The sequence below is a fragment of the Lagenorhynchus albirostris genome, chromosome 14, assembly GCF_949774975.1.
Source record: "Lagenorhynchus albirostris chromosome 14, mLagAlb1.1, whole genome shotgun sequence".
Lineage (NCBI taxonomy): Eukaryota > Metazoa > Chordata > Mammalia > Artiodactyla > Delphinidae > Lagenorhynchus > Lagenorhynchus albirostris.
This window is the reverse complement of record NC_083108.1, coordinates 59522278-59539838: the sequence shown is the minus strand read 5'-3', so window position 1 is coordinate 59539838 and position 17561 is coordinate 59522278. Positions and strand designations below refer to the sequence as shown.

The 17561-nt window shown below is 43.4% G+C and overlaps 1 protein-coding gene across 3 annotated transcripts in view; it reads left to right on the top strand.

Moving 5' to 3' along the window:
* The window catches only part of PIEZO2 (piezo type mechanosensitive ion channel component 2), a 335172-nt gene that overhangs the window by 272378 nt on the left and 45233 nt on the right, over positions 1–17561 (top strand). For 2 of the 3 annotated variants that reach the window (XM_060170424.1, XM_060170423.1), the window contains 5 exons: positions 4048–4137; positions 6234–6355; positions 7411–7482; positions 11639–11745; positions 16602–16716. In XM_060170424.1, coding sequence (XP_060026407.1) covers positions 4048–4137; positions 6234–6355; positions 7411–7482; positions 11639–11745; positions 16602–16716 — 506 coding nt within the window. Of the gene's footprint in view, positions 1–4047; positions 4138–6233; positions 6356–7410; positions 7483–11638; positions 11746–12978; positions 13078–16601; positions 16717–17561 lie in introns of all 3 variants that reach the window. The other variant, XM_060170422.1, reaches the window with a different exon arrangement.

The window sequence follows — 17561 nt, the reverse complement described above, 5'->3', positions numbered from 1 at the left end:
ATATTGCACTCTTGATTCCTGTCTGAGCTTGCTTGTAGAACCCACAAGAAATTAAGAGATTCCTTCCAGGAAAACTGATCCAAGAAGGCTTTAGCCCAAGGCCTTTAAGATCTAAAACAGAAGAGTAACAAGCAAGTCTATGGAGGGAATCACACCTTATGAGGACTGGGACACCCTTGAAGGTTAAAGATGGACTGGTTGTCTGAGCCCCTCGGTCCAGACCTCATCACTGGAGTAGGTCCTCTGGCCTCGGTCAGAACAGGAACATAGGCCACGTCGGTCCAGAGTCTAGTCCGTCTCCCCCCACCCCCCACCCCCACTGCCGCCTCCTTTTTAAGAAGAAACTCCTGAAGACAGAGAAAAACATAATCTGTTATTTTTCAGACCGTAGACAGAGGAGCGTGTTACTCCAGCCTCACCCTAAACCCTTCCTGTTTGTCTTTCCTTATCCCCTTCCTTTCAGGCTCTTTTTCCCCAACAATCTGATTTTTTTCTTCTCTGGGCCAGTGGCACTGTTTATTACTTTCTCCTTAGATTCCCCTTTTTTCCATTTTCTGCCCCCAGTCGTATAGGTTTAGGGAAAAGACTGGGAAGAGACCTAGGTACCAAAGAGGATGCCATTGAGATGGGGGTCAAAGGGCAGCTGCACGATCCCCTAGAGCGAGCTTGTCTCTGAGACCCTGGCCCTGCCTCAATCCCATGGGACCCATGGTGCTAAACGACCTTATAAATGCTAGCTTGTATCGTATCAATTACCAGTATTGATCATTCTGATTCTCTCTCTACCACCAGTGTTCCCAGAGCCTATTTCTTCTCTGCCAGGAGAAGCAACATGTGTCTTTCAAAGGTCCATTTAAAGGCTGAGAATTCCCAGCCATTGTTAACTAACCTGGAGCCAAATAGGATGAGGACCCAGTCGGGCACCTGCATTTTTTTTTTTCACATCTTTATTGGAGTATAATTGCTTCACAATGGTGTGTTAGTTCCTGCTGTATAACAAAGTGACTCAGCTATACATATACATATGTTTCCATATCTCCTCCCTCTTGCGTCTCCCTCTCACCCCCCCCATCCCACCCCTCCAGGTGGTCACAAAGCACCGAGCTGGTCTCCCTGTGCTATGCGGCTGCTTCACCCTAGCTATCTATTTTACATTTGGTTGTGTATACATGTCCATGCCACTCTCTCACTTTGTTCCAGCTTACCCTTCCCCCTCCCATTTTTCATACATATGTTCTCATATCTCTTCCCTCTTGCATCTCCCTCCCTCCCACCCTCCCCATCCCACCCCTCTAGGCGGTCACAAAGCCCCGAGCTGGTCTCGCTGTGCTATGCGGCTGCTTCACCCTAGCCATCTGTTTTACGTTTGGTCGTGTATACATGTCCATGCCACTGTCTCACTTCATCCCAGCTTACCCTTCGGGCACCTGCATTTAATCCGAGGAGGCTTGCTGCACCCTCAGCCCTCACCATGTAGATGGACGCTGACTTCATTTAGGGACAGTGGTTTACCATTACAGTTGTCTTCCTAACGCCCAGGACGTCATTTTCAGAGCAGAACATAATGCCTCATCCCAATAGTAACCTTATTTACTTGTATGTAGCAGCCAGTCCTTTTGCTAGCAAATGCATCTCTCTCACCTTCCCCTAAAATTCGGTCCTTAGACACTCCGGACATAACAGTAAGCCAGCATCTTTTTCTCAAAGTTGTCACAATTATTCACAAAGCATAATCTTCCTGTTATAGACACTGGTGGCTTTGGTCAGAGTACAGCTCATGCTTGTCCAAAAACAACCATGTCTTAATAAGCACTGAACTCACAATGCAACTTCCAAAGACTAGACTAGACATTCATTCATTCACTCGTTTGTCACCTGCTCTGTTATGAGGAGGTGGATGCTTGCCATGCGTGCCCTCCTAGAGCCTGCAGACGGGCAGGGAGATGGACCCGTCCACAAGCCGCTGCAGGTGGTGGGACACGCGTGATGCAGGAGGCATTCGGGAACCTGGGGATTGTAGGCAGGTGTGCAACCAGCCGCGGGGCAGGACCAAGGCAGCCTCCATTCCAAGCTACAGCCTGAGGGATGAACGGGAGTGAGAGGAGGAAGGTGCAGGAGGGAGACAGCCGAGGGAGGTTCCCGGGGGGTCGGAGTGCCTGGCACACAGACACGTGAAGATGAAGACAGTAAGTGGAGAGAAACAAGCTGCGGGAAGGCCAGACTATCAGGGGCCTTAGAACCACGTTTATGACTTTAGAAGTGGCTGCACTTGCTTTTCAGTGGGCTGCAGGACAGATGGGGTCTAAGCAGGACCATAGGCGAAGGGACCAGGTAGGTGGCGGCTCTGGTGGTCCAGGATGGAGGTGATGGCCGGGACCAGGAAGGGATAAATTAAGATAGTTCAGAGGTGAAACTGGCCCAGGTGGAAATCGATTGGTTGGCAGGGAGGTGGTGATGGGAAGGGAAGAGAGGAGGGCACTGTGCCCAGGATTCTGGCCTCAACAGGTGGTGGGGGGACAGCCCCAAAGGTAGAGGGTCTGAGGAGCTCTCAGCCGGGAGCGGAGATGGGCTCTGACTGTGGAGCTGTGGGTCTCATGAGCTTGTGAAACACACGCAGCCCGTCGGGAGGCCCTCGGGCAGCTGAGTGGACGGGTCTGGAGATGTGAGGAGACTTGAGGGTCATCGATACACAGACGGTGTTGGGGCAGTGGAGTGATTGGAGCTGCCCGGAGAGAATGTGGAGGTGAGACAAGGACCCTGGGCAGCAGTCACACCTCAGAGCTGGGTGGGGAGTCTGAGCCAGTAGGAGAGCGTGGGCCCGAGGACAGCGGCTTCAGAGCGGAAATTCAGTAGACAAGATACGCAGAGACAAGGCTGAACGCTGAAATCAGTGACCTCGACAGGTGGGGTCAGAGCCAAACACCAGCGAGTTCAGGTTGAGGTGACAGCTTGGGGATGGTGCCTGCAGGATATTTGACTGCAGGGGCAGTGATGCAAGGCCGTGCGTAGAAACCCGTGCGGTGTGTTCTTTTTCTAAGATCAGCAGACCCGAGCATGGTTGCATGCCTGTGCGCAGGATGCGGTGGGGATGGGAAGGTAGAGATGCAGGAAGAGGGGCTGAGAGGGAGGGCCAGGGCCCCTCAGGCTGCGGATGGGGAGGCGCTGGCCACTGGCGTGGGCTGTCACCTTCTCCACGTCACCGCAGGAAAGGCCATCTGGGGTGGGTGGCAGGAGGCTGAGAATCATTGCCTCGTGACTCTGTTCTCTCTGGAAAGCACGCAGCTGGGTCGTCTGCCAGGAGTGAAAAGCCCTTGACAGAATTCTAGTTTGAGGAAAGTGTAAGGAGCTTGAAACAGCCGCTGTAGAAAAGCAGAATTTCCGTGGCATGGGGGAGGGGGCAGTTCACCAGATCCTCTGCCCAGCCCTGCATTCCTGCACCGCTGCCGCCCGGTCATCAGGCAGCACGGGACCGGCATCCCAACGGGCTCCCGCAGACGGGATGGACCCCAATGGGACAGAGCTGAGGATACGGAGAAGTTGATGAGCTCTAGGGGACCTGGAAGTGGCTTGAAAAGTGAGAAGGAACAGAAGGGAATGGAAGGACAGGAGGAAGAGAATCAAAGGGAAGGGGCTGGACGGCCCATCCCATTGCATTTCCCCTCACGAAGCCCCAGCTTGCTCCACGCCCTTTCCTGCTTACTGAGTAGAAAATGAACCTGAACTCACCCCTCCTTAAATGTCCCCTCATGGGACGACCATAATGAGGGCAGGTCAGGGGCACAGGCTTTAAGAGGCTTGAAGGGGCCTTGACAGTCTCAGAAAACACACACCGTTTTCTTTTCTCTTATCCTCAGGGTTGTGAGCAGCCCCTCCCGCCAGGGGAGGCAGGAGGCGGTGCGTGTCCATCCACAGGGAAGGGACTCCCACTCCCAGCCAGGCAGCTGCCCCCAAAGAATTGTTTTCTAGCCTTTAGTAACCGTTGTCAGGGGAAGGTGGTTAACACCGATAAAAATGCTCATTTGTTCCATGTTTCTGACTTTCTTTTAGGGGGGCTGAACTTTTCCAGGCCACGATTGTAAAGGCTGTAAAGGCAAGAATTGAGGAAGAGAAAAAGTCCATGGACCAGCTTAAGAGGCAGTAAGGATGCTTTCCTTTTATTTGGGGTTTGCCTGGTCCCATTCTGCCAGCTCTCAGCTCCCAGGGAGCCCCAAGCCCTGAGGAATCCGTTTGTGGTAACTTTCACAACTGCCCAGGTGTTTGCTCTGGGTGTTGACTGAAATGGAAATGGTCCAAAGGAGGAGAGCATGAGGTGGGGGGAAGGGGGCCGCCATGGGCGGTCCTAGTTCAGATGCTTACTCGGGAGCCTTGGGCAGGTCTGCCGAATTCTCTGAATTCCAGTTTCCATTTTTAAATCAGGACTCACAGTTCTACCTGAGTATTGGTAAAGATTAAACAGTTAGTGAATGAGACCGGGTCGTTCCCAGTAATACTCACTTGAAGTCCATCATATCTGTGGGTTAAGTGAACAAATACAGAGTTCTCACTTTGGAAGGATCTTTAGAGATAATGTAATCCAGTCTGCTTGGGAAGAAACTGATGACCCATGTAATAGATGACTTAAAATCCACAACTAGGGCTTCCCTGGTGACGCAGTGGTTGAGAGTCCGCCTGCCGATGCAGGGGACGCGGGTTCGTGCCCCAGTCCGGGAAGATCCCACATGCCGCGGAGCGGCTAGGCCCGTGAGCCATGGCCACTGAGCCTGCGCGTCCAGAGCCTGTGCTCCGCAACGGGAGAGGCCACACCAGTGAGAGGCCCGCATACTGGATAAAAAAAAATCCACAACTAACCAGAGGCAGTACTAGAAATACACCCCGAATTTCCCTGTATCCAGTTCAAGGCCTCCTTTCCCACCACACCATTCTGGAGAACTCAAGTAATGGACTGACTCCACCCAGGAGATCTGAGAATTCTTTCTTTCTTTCTTTTTTAATTAGCCCACTGAAAATAATTATTCTCTTAGAGTGAAATTTCTAGCAGTAAGTGGAACCTCTGAGGATTGCTAGTGCCTCCCATGTTTGGGGCCAGGTTTAACAGCTGATGGCCATAGAATTCAAAACCTAGCCACTTTCTCTAAGGAAATGGAGGTACTCTGTCAGCCCACCAGGAAAATTCCCTGAGTTTGCTAGGACTACTTAATTCCATCCTGACCTCATTTTTCCAGCTTCTTTCCCTGTGCAAAAATATTTGCCAGTAAAAATTACACTATCCCATGGCATGGTTATTTTCACAATCAAAAATATGAGTTATGTAAAACTATAATGAAAATACAGTATGGTATAACTATTACTATTGTTGTTTCTAGCTATCTAAATCAGGTGTAGAGAAATAACAAATTTGAACCCACATGTAGAATGTGTTCTGAATTTCCCGTAAGTGAGACCTGTTACTATAATTCACGTCACTGGATTTTTCCATTTGTTTAAGAATGCATCCTCTGAAGTGAGAGGTCAGAATAAAAAAGAATGAAGGCAGTGATCATTGCAAAAGACAAATATTATTGAAGCTGCCCAAAACAGAAATGTCACTTAAATCGGTTTAAAAACTTGGGCAATACATTCAGAATTTTAAGAAACTAAATTAAGAAATGAAATCTTTCACGAGGGCAGATGTGGGGGAAAAAGCTCAGCATTGCGGTTTCTGAATAGACTTCCTGAATAAACAGACAAAAAGCTGCAATTCAGCATTTTTCCAGATCCAATAAGAGATTAGATTTGACATGGAGAAGAGTCGCAGGGTCTGATAGAATACTCGAGAACATTTGAGGAGCAACTTCCTATTTACAAAACAGTTCTCACGCGCATACCTCTTTTCACCTGACCTTCACGACAACTATGTGAGGCAGACAGTATCTAAAAAGATAATGCAAAACCTGGGAGAATAGAGGATTTATATTTCATAATTTGCTGTGTTCAGAATGGCTTTGGTACAAGGTATAAGTGGACTTAAAGTATTTAGCATAATTACTATTGATCATATGATTGAGCTAGCACCTGTGTAGTGCAAAATAACATGGGTATAAAAAAAAAAAACCAAGGAGACGTGTCGCTAATAAGTAAGCATCCACAAGTCCCAAATGTTGACCACTTTGTCCATGATTTTAGCTGTTTGCATAAAAGTGTACAGGTAACTATGGGTGTGTTCTTGGCATTGCTGCTGCTGTTTTGTTGTACAGGATGGATCGCATCAAGGCCAGGCAACAGAAATACAAAAAGGGTAAGGAGAGGATGCTGAGCTTGACTCAGGAGTCAGGGGAAGGCCAGGACATCCAAAAACTCTCTGAAGAGGATGATGAAAGTATGTTGAAACATTTCCTTCTTAGCCCAGAGTACCTTGATGTTGAGTAAAAGCATGATATTGGGTAGGGCTGTGAAATAATGTTACTTTTCCTTCTGCCAGTTTTATCCATGTATCTTTTTAACTCCGCAAGTTTTATGTTCCCATTGTGAGTGGGATGTGTTTGTTTGTTTCATAAAGTACATACTTAATGAGTCTGTGACTTTACAAGTATCCCCCCAGTTCAGCAAGACGACTTTAATATAACCTAGCTTCTGTTTCACGGACGTGTGATTCTGAAGAAAATAGGATGAGTTTGCTTCATTTGTTCCTTTAGGGAAGCTATTTAAGATATGCAGTCTACTCTTGCCTTTGATTTCTATAAATTTTATACAAAAATTAAATATGTAGGTCTCTGAATAATAGTAGTTAAGATATCATTCAATTATGGTCTGTTCCAATGAAACTTAAGATGAAATACATATTTATTATATCTAATTATAGATTTGTTATATCCAGTTAAGTTTAAAAGCTCTTTTTAAAGATGTTTGCATGGCGATTTTCTGTTTGAAAGGAATGGAGAAACGATGCATGGTATTCTGCCAGTGCATAATATCTATTTATCAACAGTAAATTTATATTTTTCCAACCATGCATTAAAATGATCACAAGAGAAATTTCTGGTTATTGGAATTATGCATTTTAACAAATTATTTGCCACTAAATTGTTCTATAATATTTGGGTGATGCTTCTTTTCTGTTAATTCCATGGAAAATTTACTGTGAGATGCATTTTTGACAGATAACCCCTTCATTATTATATTTCTTCATATGCCCTCAATTCCTAGAGAGAAAGTGAAAACGTGGCGTTATGTTAATAGAATACTGAGTATTTACCTTGTGAAATCGGCTGCTGACCCATGGAAACTTTTCAGATTCAGTAGAGTTTCTTTTCCTGACTTCTGATGTACTTTTGCAACTTGTCTAGATTTTGACAATTGAGTTGTTAAAGCGTGGTTTTCAAAGTTTGTTTTCTCACTTTCTAAGAATTAATATTTGGACATATTTTATTTTAGGAGAAGCAGACAAACAGAAAGCCAAGGGCAAAAAAAAGCAGTGGTGGCGGCCTTGGGTTGATCATGCTTCCAGTAGGTTTTCTTGATCCTCTTACAATTTCATCGATTCTAACCCTTATATCCTTGACCAGAATTCAGGCGTCCCCATGACCTGTGTGTCCCATGCATGGTTTGACGCTTGTGACTTGATAGGGGGTCAGAGGGTAGGAAATGTGATCTCTGTGGGTCTCTGAGCCCGACAGACGGAGTCGTCCAGAGCAATCAGCTGATTACCCTGTGGCTTACGTGCTCCCAAGTACCACTTACAGGCTCAGAAAGGGAAGAGGGATTGATTATGTATTATCCAATTCTGAGGTCCAGAGTTCTGCTGAGATGTATTTGTTTCATGGCTGAAAGCCCTTCTTAAAAATGAGTTTCAGCTCTTCCTGGGACTCTGCTTTAAGGAGAACCGCTATATTCGGAGTGTCCGTGACCCTCTTTGTAAGGCACTTGACGTGAATGCCAACGAGCACCAACGCCCTCCCTCCCCGCCTCCCCATTCCCAGAGCTTTGATTCCATTTGCATGTAAAATTTCTGGGCAATTTATTAAACATAAAGATGAGGACCTTAAAACACATTTACTTTCTCACCCTGCCTCCTTCCCAGTTTCAAAACAGCTCTAAAACTACACTCTAAATTCAATGCCCAACATGTGGCTGGCCTCAGAGGCACCCGCAGCTCAGCCAGGACCAATTCAGAGCAAAGTCAGAAGATGGTTTTGGAAGAGCAGAGCTTCGTAGCCACACAGAATTGGAGCATTACCCCGCTGATCACAAGAAAAAAAAAAATGGATGAGGAATCGTGGAACTCAGTGGCTTTATCTGCTCCGCTTGGCAAAGGGCACAGCACTCACTGTTGGCGATGGTATTCTAATGGAACGATCCATTTCAATCTGGCCCTCCTTGAATTTGTTAGACTATTGAATAATTATTAATTATCTTGCAAATTACTCAAAATGTCTTCAGCCGTTTGCGTCTTATGTCTCGATTACTGTAGCTAATGTAATCACGAGTAATATCACCAAGGTCCGTAACATCAGCAGGGTGATATTCAGAATCACTAGAAAATCACAGATCAGAATCCTTTCCCTCACCTAATTCTTACTGTCATTTAGATCTGGTATTGGCCTTTCACCCAAGAAATAATTTCCTAAAATCAGCAAGCCCATTTGAGGAAGTGATATTCAAAATTTGCTCAGGATACCTGGATGTAATCAAACGTAATCCCAAATATTGAATTTTAGCATTATGGTATAAAAAAAATCCATGAGTTCTAAAGAGTTTCATTTTATTTGCTGCTCAAGTCCAAAGACAAAGATTCAAGTTGAAATTCCGTGTGACTCTTATGGTCCACTGGCGTGTCAGTCATGCTAACGATCTCGTAGTGCAGATGCTGTGTGCCGATTTCTATCAAGTCACAAGTAAACTGTGCCGATCTTTCTGTTTTAAAGGGCCCTTTGCTAATTTAGAGAGACCTATCCATTTCAAAATGGTGTCATAGTGATGTTTTGTTCTTTCGTCCGGGGTTACATTCCTACTGCAATCGTTGTGGTTCTTTCCTTTGCTCATGTAAACATTGCATTTTGGAAGGAATTGGATATGGTCTTTGATCATCACCTTATGAGTTGGTTATCCTTGAAAGAACTTCTTCTGAAGGTTATTGACTTTAGATTTTCTGATTCATTTCACCCTCATTATATCAAGTTCTTGAAGGCTGGTATTACACTACCTGTGCCTGTTACAAGACTTCCAGTGCAATAATGCTGGGATGTGTGCCACTCATAGTTTGGAATCAGAGTCTGACCGTGGCGTTAAAATTTTTCTACAAAACATATTCCTTTTTACCAGCTGGTGAGGAAAGGAAAGGAATTGACATGAGGTTTATTTTGTAGACTGTGACGATTTCCAGAACTTGCCTGGAAGCACTTTATTGAAAGCCCTTTTTCTGATCTCTCTCGAGTCACTGGGCTTTTAAATATTCCTTAGAGGTGGCAAGGGTAAGAATAAGTGTCTTTGGAGTGCCCTTGTGTAAACGCATTGACGACGTAATAATGCTGTTACGTTGTTCATATTATGGGTAAGCATCTGAGATGCTTAACATGGTCTGTAGGGGGCACCCTCTCAGTTCCATATCTATGTGCACACAAACCATTGCATCATTGCTGTTCAATGATACCTTCCATCCTCGTGTAGTGGGTCTCCGTGTCGATTCTGTACAGCCTAAGTCAGTGCCAAGCGTCACTTTATTGTCAAATATCTGAAATAAAGGGCCAAGTTCCTTTGGGATACAGGTGGTGGGATTTTAAAAGTCATTTTCACACTCAGCCGTCAGCATCAGCATTCCTGGTACATATATGGACCCAGGCTGGGGCAGGATAGCTATCAGAACCCAGAAACGTATATATAAGAGCTTCTCTACTTGTTATTAGCAGATAGAACTTCAGAAAATAGTCTCTATTTCCTAGTTTTATTTCAATAACAATTTATAAAGGAATTGGAGACTTTTAAAATACTTCCTTCTTTTTTTGACGTGTTAATTGTACTTGTCACGTACAAATTGGCAACATTTTTCAAATAATAAAAATCAGTGTTATGACTGTGATGAAAAATGTTTGGACTCAGTATCCACATGAAAAAAAGTTATTGAAGGTATGATTGAATACAATTGAAGCTATTGTTGATTTTAGAGGCTATAATGAGGGTAAAATGTTCAATATTGGAAATCTTGGTTTTTACCAAATGACCACGTGACGTCAAGTCCATGTGACTTTCCCTCAAATCTCTGAGCTTATCTGAAGCATTACTTTCATGGTCACCCTCACTGTCCAACAGAATGCTGTGACTTTGGTTTGTTCTTGCTTATTCTTACCTTATTTTGAATTGCGTTTATTTCCTCAGGCTTAGGCCCAGTCCTCTGGGCCTGGTTCTTTCTTCAAAATAAAAATAACAAATTACAGGGCTTCTGTTCAAGGATATAAGGCCCAATTCATGCACACTGCATCTTCACGATGGAGCCTTCAGATTTGTCTGAAATCTGGGCAAAATTATTCACTGTTGTGTTTAGTGATATTCAAGCAACTAATTTTCAACAAGCCAAGGTTCCCCATGACCTTACAACGGAGAAGTCCAAAAGATAAATAAAGACATCACGTGATGTCATCCAAAAGACACCTCAGCATTTGAAAACACAAATGTAACTTGAAAATATGAATATGTTTTCCTGCAATGATGGTACAGTTCTTGTAGCATCAGAAATGCACATGCTGGGTCTCTTTTCTCTGATAAAGTAATGATCAAATTGATAAAGATTCCATTCTCAAACTTCTTTAACTCTCTGAACATTTCAGCTCTCTCTGCTCCCGTGCTTAAGACAGCAGTATGTCCCGGTAGGGACAATGTCAGGCAAGGCAAGGACGATCCATACTGTTTGTGCTTTGGGTCTTATGGTCGGCACAGTTCTCCTCAAATTTCAGTAAGTGACTGAGGGCTCCTGGTTGACCAGAAGCCTCACAGCGCTAAACTGTGTGGACCATGTCTGCTGGACCTCCATCTGTCCCATTCTAGGCGTAGAAACAGCCAGAGTGTGGTGGTGGTGCTCTTTTTTTGACGTTACCTGCCCATTTGCTCCTCATGACAATGTGTGATTTTTTTAAAAAACTCTTTCAAATGTCTTGCCATCTGTATTACGGCCCCATGTCTGCACAGTATAAAGTGAAGGAGAAGGCTGGTGACACTGATTCTTGCTCCTGAATCATCCTGATTAGCTTTGCTACAGCAGTTTGGACCCATTCAGACAACAGCAAAGCCTCTGCTTCCCTTTGGCCTTGCCTAAAGGCCCCAAAGTGCTGAATTGTGACACGATAATAGTTTTCAGTCCTTTGGCCATCTTGGTAACCAAAGCGGCTGCCGCAGAGCTGATCTGGTGCATCTGTGTAAAATTTGCTATGAAAAAGGAAGAAAACGCCAGATGAATGCAGCTGTGGCCAGGTCTCCTCGGAGGCCTGGACGAGGCCTGGTGCTCTGCAGACCACATAGCACCCCCTCATCTCCTGTTTCCTCCACCCCACCACCGTCTCTTGCTGTGGTCCTTTGAAGGACAATTTGTGTGTCTTTGGGGGCATTTCATTCATACGCCCCCAGTTATCTCATATCTCTTCCAAGAAATAAGTAAATATTTTGTTTTGCTTAGTGGTCAGGAGTGGAGATTACTATTTGTTTGAAACGGACAGTGAAGAGGAGGAAGAGGAAGAATTAAAAAAGGAGGATGAAGAGCCTCCACGAAGGTCAGCTTTCCAGGTAATTACGGGGATGAGGGAATCACGGTCTTTGCTAGTTGAAGAGTTTTTCTTCTTGACAGACCTTGATTGCAGGCCTAGATTTCTTCTGCCGTGTTCATATGTTGTAGCTCCCAGAAGCGTCTGATTTACATCTGAAACAGTGTGTCCCATCCTGCTGCTTGCTGTCAGCGTTGCCATCATTACCGCAAGAGTTCCTGCGAGAGCACTGGTCCAGCCAGGGCTTCGTTCATTTGCATAAAAAATTCTGATGCTCTATCAAGACTAAGGCTTCCTTGGGTGAACGTTCCTTTGCTGGCATTGCTTTGTGTTGTTTGAGTGGACTTCTAGTTCCATAGGTGAAATAGTTGACCATGAAAATAAAAGCCCTGCTTTGTTGTGAACATAAACGGTCATTTCAGTGTTACTTCAAATTTTGAAAATCAGTTCCGTTTGTATTGCTAAAGATTTTAGAATGTATTAAAATCATGAAAACCTCCAGCCCAGTTTTGACGTTCTCAGCTTAACGGCCTTTCTTTTTCAGAGCCTGCTGTATCATTCTTGGCGATAGGACTCACCAGCCTAGTATCGTGTATCCAGTGAATGTATAGTGCTTGTTAAAGTCAGTAGAGTTACTATGGGATGAAAACTTGGTATAGATTTCTGTTACAAAGGAGCGTATATAGGACTCTTCTTTCCCATTTGTTAGACTACAGGGCACACAGAAGGACGTCCATCCAGGCTCATGATGTGTCCATGAGGAGGCCATTGTCAGCTTGCTGGCCAGGTCTTCCCAAGCTGGCAGGTTATCTCCACCCCTGTCTTCCCAGTGAAACTGAAGAACTAAACTATTCACCGGGACACCTTGCTTTGAGGCTTTGTCACCGGCCCCATTGCCTCCCGTGTGTGTTTCTTGATGACAGTGTCTGTGTGCATGTCTGTAGCTGGCTTATCGAATACTAATAACTTGACTTGTTTATTTTTATTCCAACGGGTTTTCTTCTAACCATCACTCATCATGCAGCAGAGGAGAGAACATGACCATCTTCACCATTTTTACAGATGACATGAACGATAGGCCATTTTCTTTATTCCTAACCTACAAGCAGGGTATATTTGATTCCACATTCAGTGATGAGCACGTTTTAACTTAGTCGATGTAATTATAGAGACAAACTCATACCAATGTCATATATTAAATGATCAGTTTTTGGTTTTTTTCTACTAATTACTCTTGCTTTGTCCTTCTTTGTAGAGAGCTATTGGGAAGTTTGCGTCAGCCATTTTAGCCTTGCCAAAGTCTGTCATTAAACTTCCCAAAACTATTCTTCAGTATTTAATCAGAGCTGCAAAGGTATTTGATGTTTTACTGATGTGTGGTGTGTGGCCCTCCGCTCTGTAGACCTTTAGACGAGCAGATCCCGTTGCTCCACATCTGTGTTTTCCCTGTTCTATACATCGTATGATGAAGGAATTAGAAGAATTTAAAATATTAGGCAAACTTTTCCAAAAACTGTTCTGAGAAGACAAATTTCTCATTATGTGTTTTTCGGTGGACATCAGAGCCGATTAAAAAAATAGAAAGAGAAAATGCAGATACAGATCTAATTTCTCCCCTTCTCGTAGTTTCGCCTAAGTCACATCTCGTGTTAAAAGGTCACATCTGGTTGCATGCATCAGGTATGATGTGTCAAAGTATGATCATTTTTCTCAGAAAGCTGGTAACATTAGGAATCAGTAATAAAAGACTCATTTTGCTCCATCTCCTTTCTGGCTCCCTTTTAAGCCTCCATCTTCCTAAACTGGACTCTTCTGGCATCTTCCGCCCTGCGTTCAGCATCTCTCTTCACTGGGCTGAGCTGCCGTGGAGGTCTACGCAGCCGCCATACTCCGTGTCGTCAGGGATGCTGCTGTTACAGTTCTTTGTTAACTCACCCACTGCACAACAGAAAGTATCCGGCTACCCATGCTGTGGTCACTAAGTTACTGGAAATCATAAACAATGAATCGCTATTCTTGTACTTTATAGAAAGCCATTTCTCCTGCCTTAATCTGGAGTAAGCACTTGAACTAATAAAATGTTCCTCCCGGGTTTAGATAGCGAGGGAGACCTTTGCTTCTCGCCTTTCACCTGGGGGTCTTATTTAAGTGCAGGTTATTTAGATTCAGCAGGTCCAGTGGGACCTGAAATTCTATGTTTTTCTCAAGCTCTCAGGTGAAGTGTAAATGCTGGTTTGCCTTGAGTAGCAGGGTCTCGACCTCTGGGCTCCTTCCCTTTTTAAAATGCCAGGATTCTGACTTTTAGTTTAATATTCCCTGTTGCCACTTCCCTGGGTTTCTTTTCCTCTCCCCTTTTACGACGGCACTATGAGTCTCTCCATTCATATTTAAGAATTTATATGGAAGACTGCAATGTGATTATCCCCCATCTTACTGTAAAAAAAAAAAAAAAAAATTTTTGTTACTGGCAACAAAAAGAAAGGTCTGGATCACAACTGAATTAAAGAACATTTTAGAAAACAACCAATTTCAGTTAAAGATCTACACTTCCATAAAGTTCTCTCCTGTTTCAAACATTAAATGTATTTTGCATAAGAAGTTTTCAGTCAAAGGAATCCCATTTCCCTAACGTTTACAGTGAAATCACTTAGGGTAGAGTCTGAGATGAAGTTGGGCCAGTGGCAGTAGCAGTTGGAGAAGCCGGACGTCATTTATGCACATTTTCATGTGTTTTTCTCCTTAGGATTAGTGTGCGTGTGTCTGTTCTCCAGAGACACCGTGACAGTGGGTGATAGTTACCTCTGTGACTTCAGAACTGAGATGTTTCAGAACGAAACTTAGTGTCTCAACTCTGTAAGAATTGGGATGTTTCCTCTTCCTCCTTCATTATCAACTTTTTCCTGAAACAGTTGGCCTGATCCTCTGTCCGATGTTCCTGGAACTGTAAAATATTTGTATTTCCAAACATCGACATAGAGAGCATTTACCTACAGATGAGGACTTGTCATAATAGTCTCTCCGTCCCTCCTTTCCCCTTATTGGCATGATCCAAACTCTCATCTCAATGAGAAAGCACCAACAGGATCAATCATTTAAGGACCACACGTAGGTAGCACCAGGAATGCCTTTCCAATAAGGCAACATCTGAGTGGCCCGAGCCCTTTCTACGAGATTCCTTCAGTTCTGTCCTGAACCCACCCTGCTCTCTCCTTCCCACCCTCCCTCCCAGAGGCTTCATTTTTCTTCAGAGCAAAAGACTTGTGCACCTAATACATTCACAAATCCTGAATCACTTTCTTATTTTCTACTTTGGCATTCTTGCTTTATCTAAAACCAGTATCATAATAACACTTTTTTTAAGGAAATGTCACCATATGTATCTGTTAAGCCTGAAAATTTCTCGAGTTTAGCATTTCAGAGTTTTTTTTAAAATCAATATTTTGCCGAAGCAAGTTTGCCTATTAAAATCCTAAACCTCAGAGCTACTCTTAATAGAATTCCCAATTAACACGCTCAATAAACATCGACCGTAAATTCCTTTTTTTGGTGCTTCTCCTTCAAATTCCAGTTCTTCTCACTTTCCAAAATATGTTTTTGGCATAAAATAGGAGAATTTTTGGCCTCCTGTGTTTCTTATTCAGAAACGGTACAGATCTTACCTGTGTGTGAATTGCCCGTAAGATTCAGATTTCTACCTGTGAAGAAAAAGGAAATGTTCTGTCTTAGTAACCCATGACCTTTCCATTTCCATGTATGGAAAAGTTGAATCCCTCTTTAGTTTTACAATGCCAGTGGTTTGCTTACACTCTGTTTTTCAAAGATTTCAGAAATCTGAAAATAATATAGCATAAAATGAAAGTGTCTGGGTTTTCAAGCGCCCCCAGGAAACACTCCTTTAACTTTATCTTCCTAATAGAAAACCCAGCTTCCCTGAGACCAGGTGTGTGTGGGTGCACGCAGAGCATGCTGCTCGGCTTCGAGGCTGTGGATGGCTGACTTTGCGTGTCAGGGGTTTCTTTCTGTTCCTTCTGCATGACTTGGGATACGGCTGGTGGGCGGGCTGTTCACAATTGCTCTGTTACGGTGATTGGTTGTACTGTATTAATGCAACTGTTTTTAGCTATTGAACGACAATGACAAAAGGCAACCAGTTTTCCTTCTGTACCATTCTGGAATAACCCCTTAACCTTCATATCACATTATTTTTCCTCTCCAAATACGAATCAATCTACAAAGCCCTTTCTCAAGTTGCTGGTAATAGCTGTTATTCACAAGAGAGAGTATTGGGAATTCCCTGGTGGTCCAGTGGTTATGGCTCCGTGCTTCCACTGCAGGGGACACAGGTTCGATCCCTGGTTGGGGAACTAAGATCCTGCAAGCCGAGGGGCACAGCCAAAAAAAAAAAAAAAAAAAAAGCAGAAAAAAAGAAGAGAGAGTATCAAACATGCAAAAGTATTTTCCCAAAGTAAATGAACAAAAGATGTTTTGGGTTTAACTCAAAGTTTATTTGTGCCGGGAGAAAACGAATGACACTTAGCCAGGCTTCCAGCTTGTTCCTAGCGTGTATAATGCAATAGGATCAGGAACTAAGTATCACAGATGGTGGTGGGATGTGGGGATGTGGGAGAAATGGTGGTTTGTAGACCCAAAGTATTTCATGATTGTCTGATACCGAACAAAATATATGCCTACAACATCTGTTTTCACATTTTATTTCATGATAATGGAAATAGCACAGGTCAGCTCAGTGTATTGAGGGATATGTGAAAGAGAAGTTTACTTTGTGACTTCAGAAGGTCAGGAAGCTTGGTAATGGTCCCTTTTCTTTTAATTCAGCTTATTAAAAATCCAGAAAATAATGGCGTTTTCTCCCTTCAGTTTGTTTATCAAGCCTGGATTACTGACCCTAAAACAGCACTCCGACAGAGGCGCAAAGAGAAAAAAAGATCTGCAAGAGAAGAACAGAAAAGAAGGAGAAAAGGATCTGGGGACGGTAAGTGATGAATGCGGCAGCACCCCTGCTTCTGTGACCTTGAACACAAATGAGGAACCGCAAAAGACAAGCTTGGGAGGAATGAAATTCTTGACTTCTAAAGAGTGCAAAGAGTTTTACTTACCCTTAATTACTCAGGTCTTGGAATAAAGTAAAACATGAATTTAAGTTAAGGTGCATTTTATAAAGTGAGAAAAGAGAGAGAAGCAAAATAAACCTAAAGAAAGTAGAAGGAAAATAATAATTTTTAGGTGGATATTAAGTTACAGAAAAGAAATATAAGACACAACCTGATTATTAAGTGAAAAGCTGTTCTTGGAAAAAACTAATGATAAAGATGAACCTATGGAAATTTGATCAAGAAAAAAAGGGAAAGCACAATTAAAGTGTAGTCAGGAGCCAAAATGGAACATAGCCACCAGTGCCATATTCAACATTATACTGATTCATTTGAAAACATATGATAGGAACACATCTCTAAGGGGGAAAAGAATTCCAAACGACAGTAAGACACACCAAAAGCAAAGTTAAAGAGCAAGTGGGGCAATCAGGAAAAAGATTTTCATTATATATCAGACTAAAGACTAGTGTTCCAGATAGATTAAGAACTTCTAAAAATCAGTAAAAGAAAAATTCAACCCAATGAATGAACGGATGTGAAAAACAATTCGAGATCAGAAAATAGAAATGGCCAAAAGGAGCTCAATTTCAGTAGTAGTACAAGAAACACAAACTAAATATTTTGACATACTGTTTTTTTAACCTATTGGATTGGCAAGAACCTAAACATTTGATAGTATCACTGTTTGGAGCTAGTGGGAGCATACGTATTTGTGGTGTTCTAA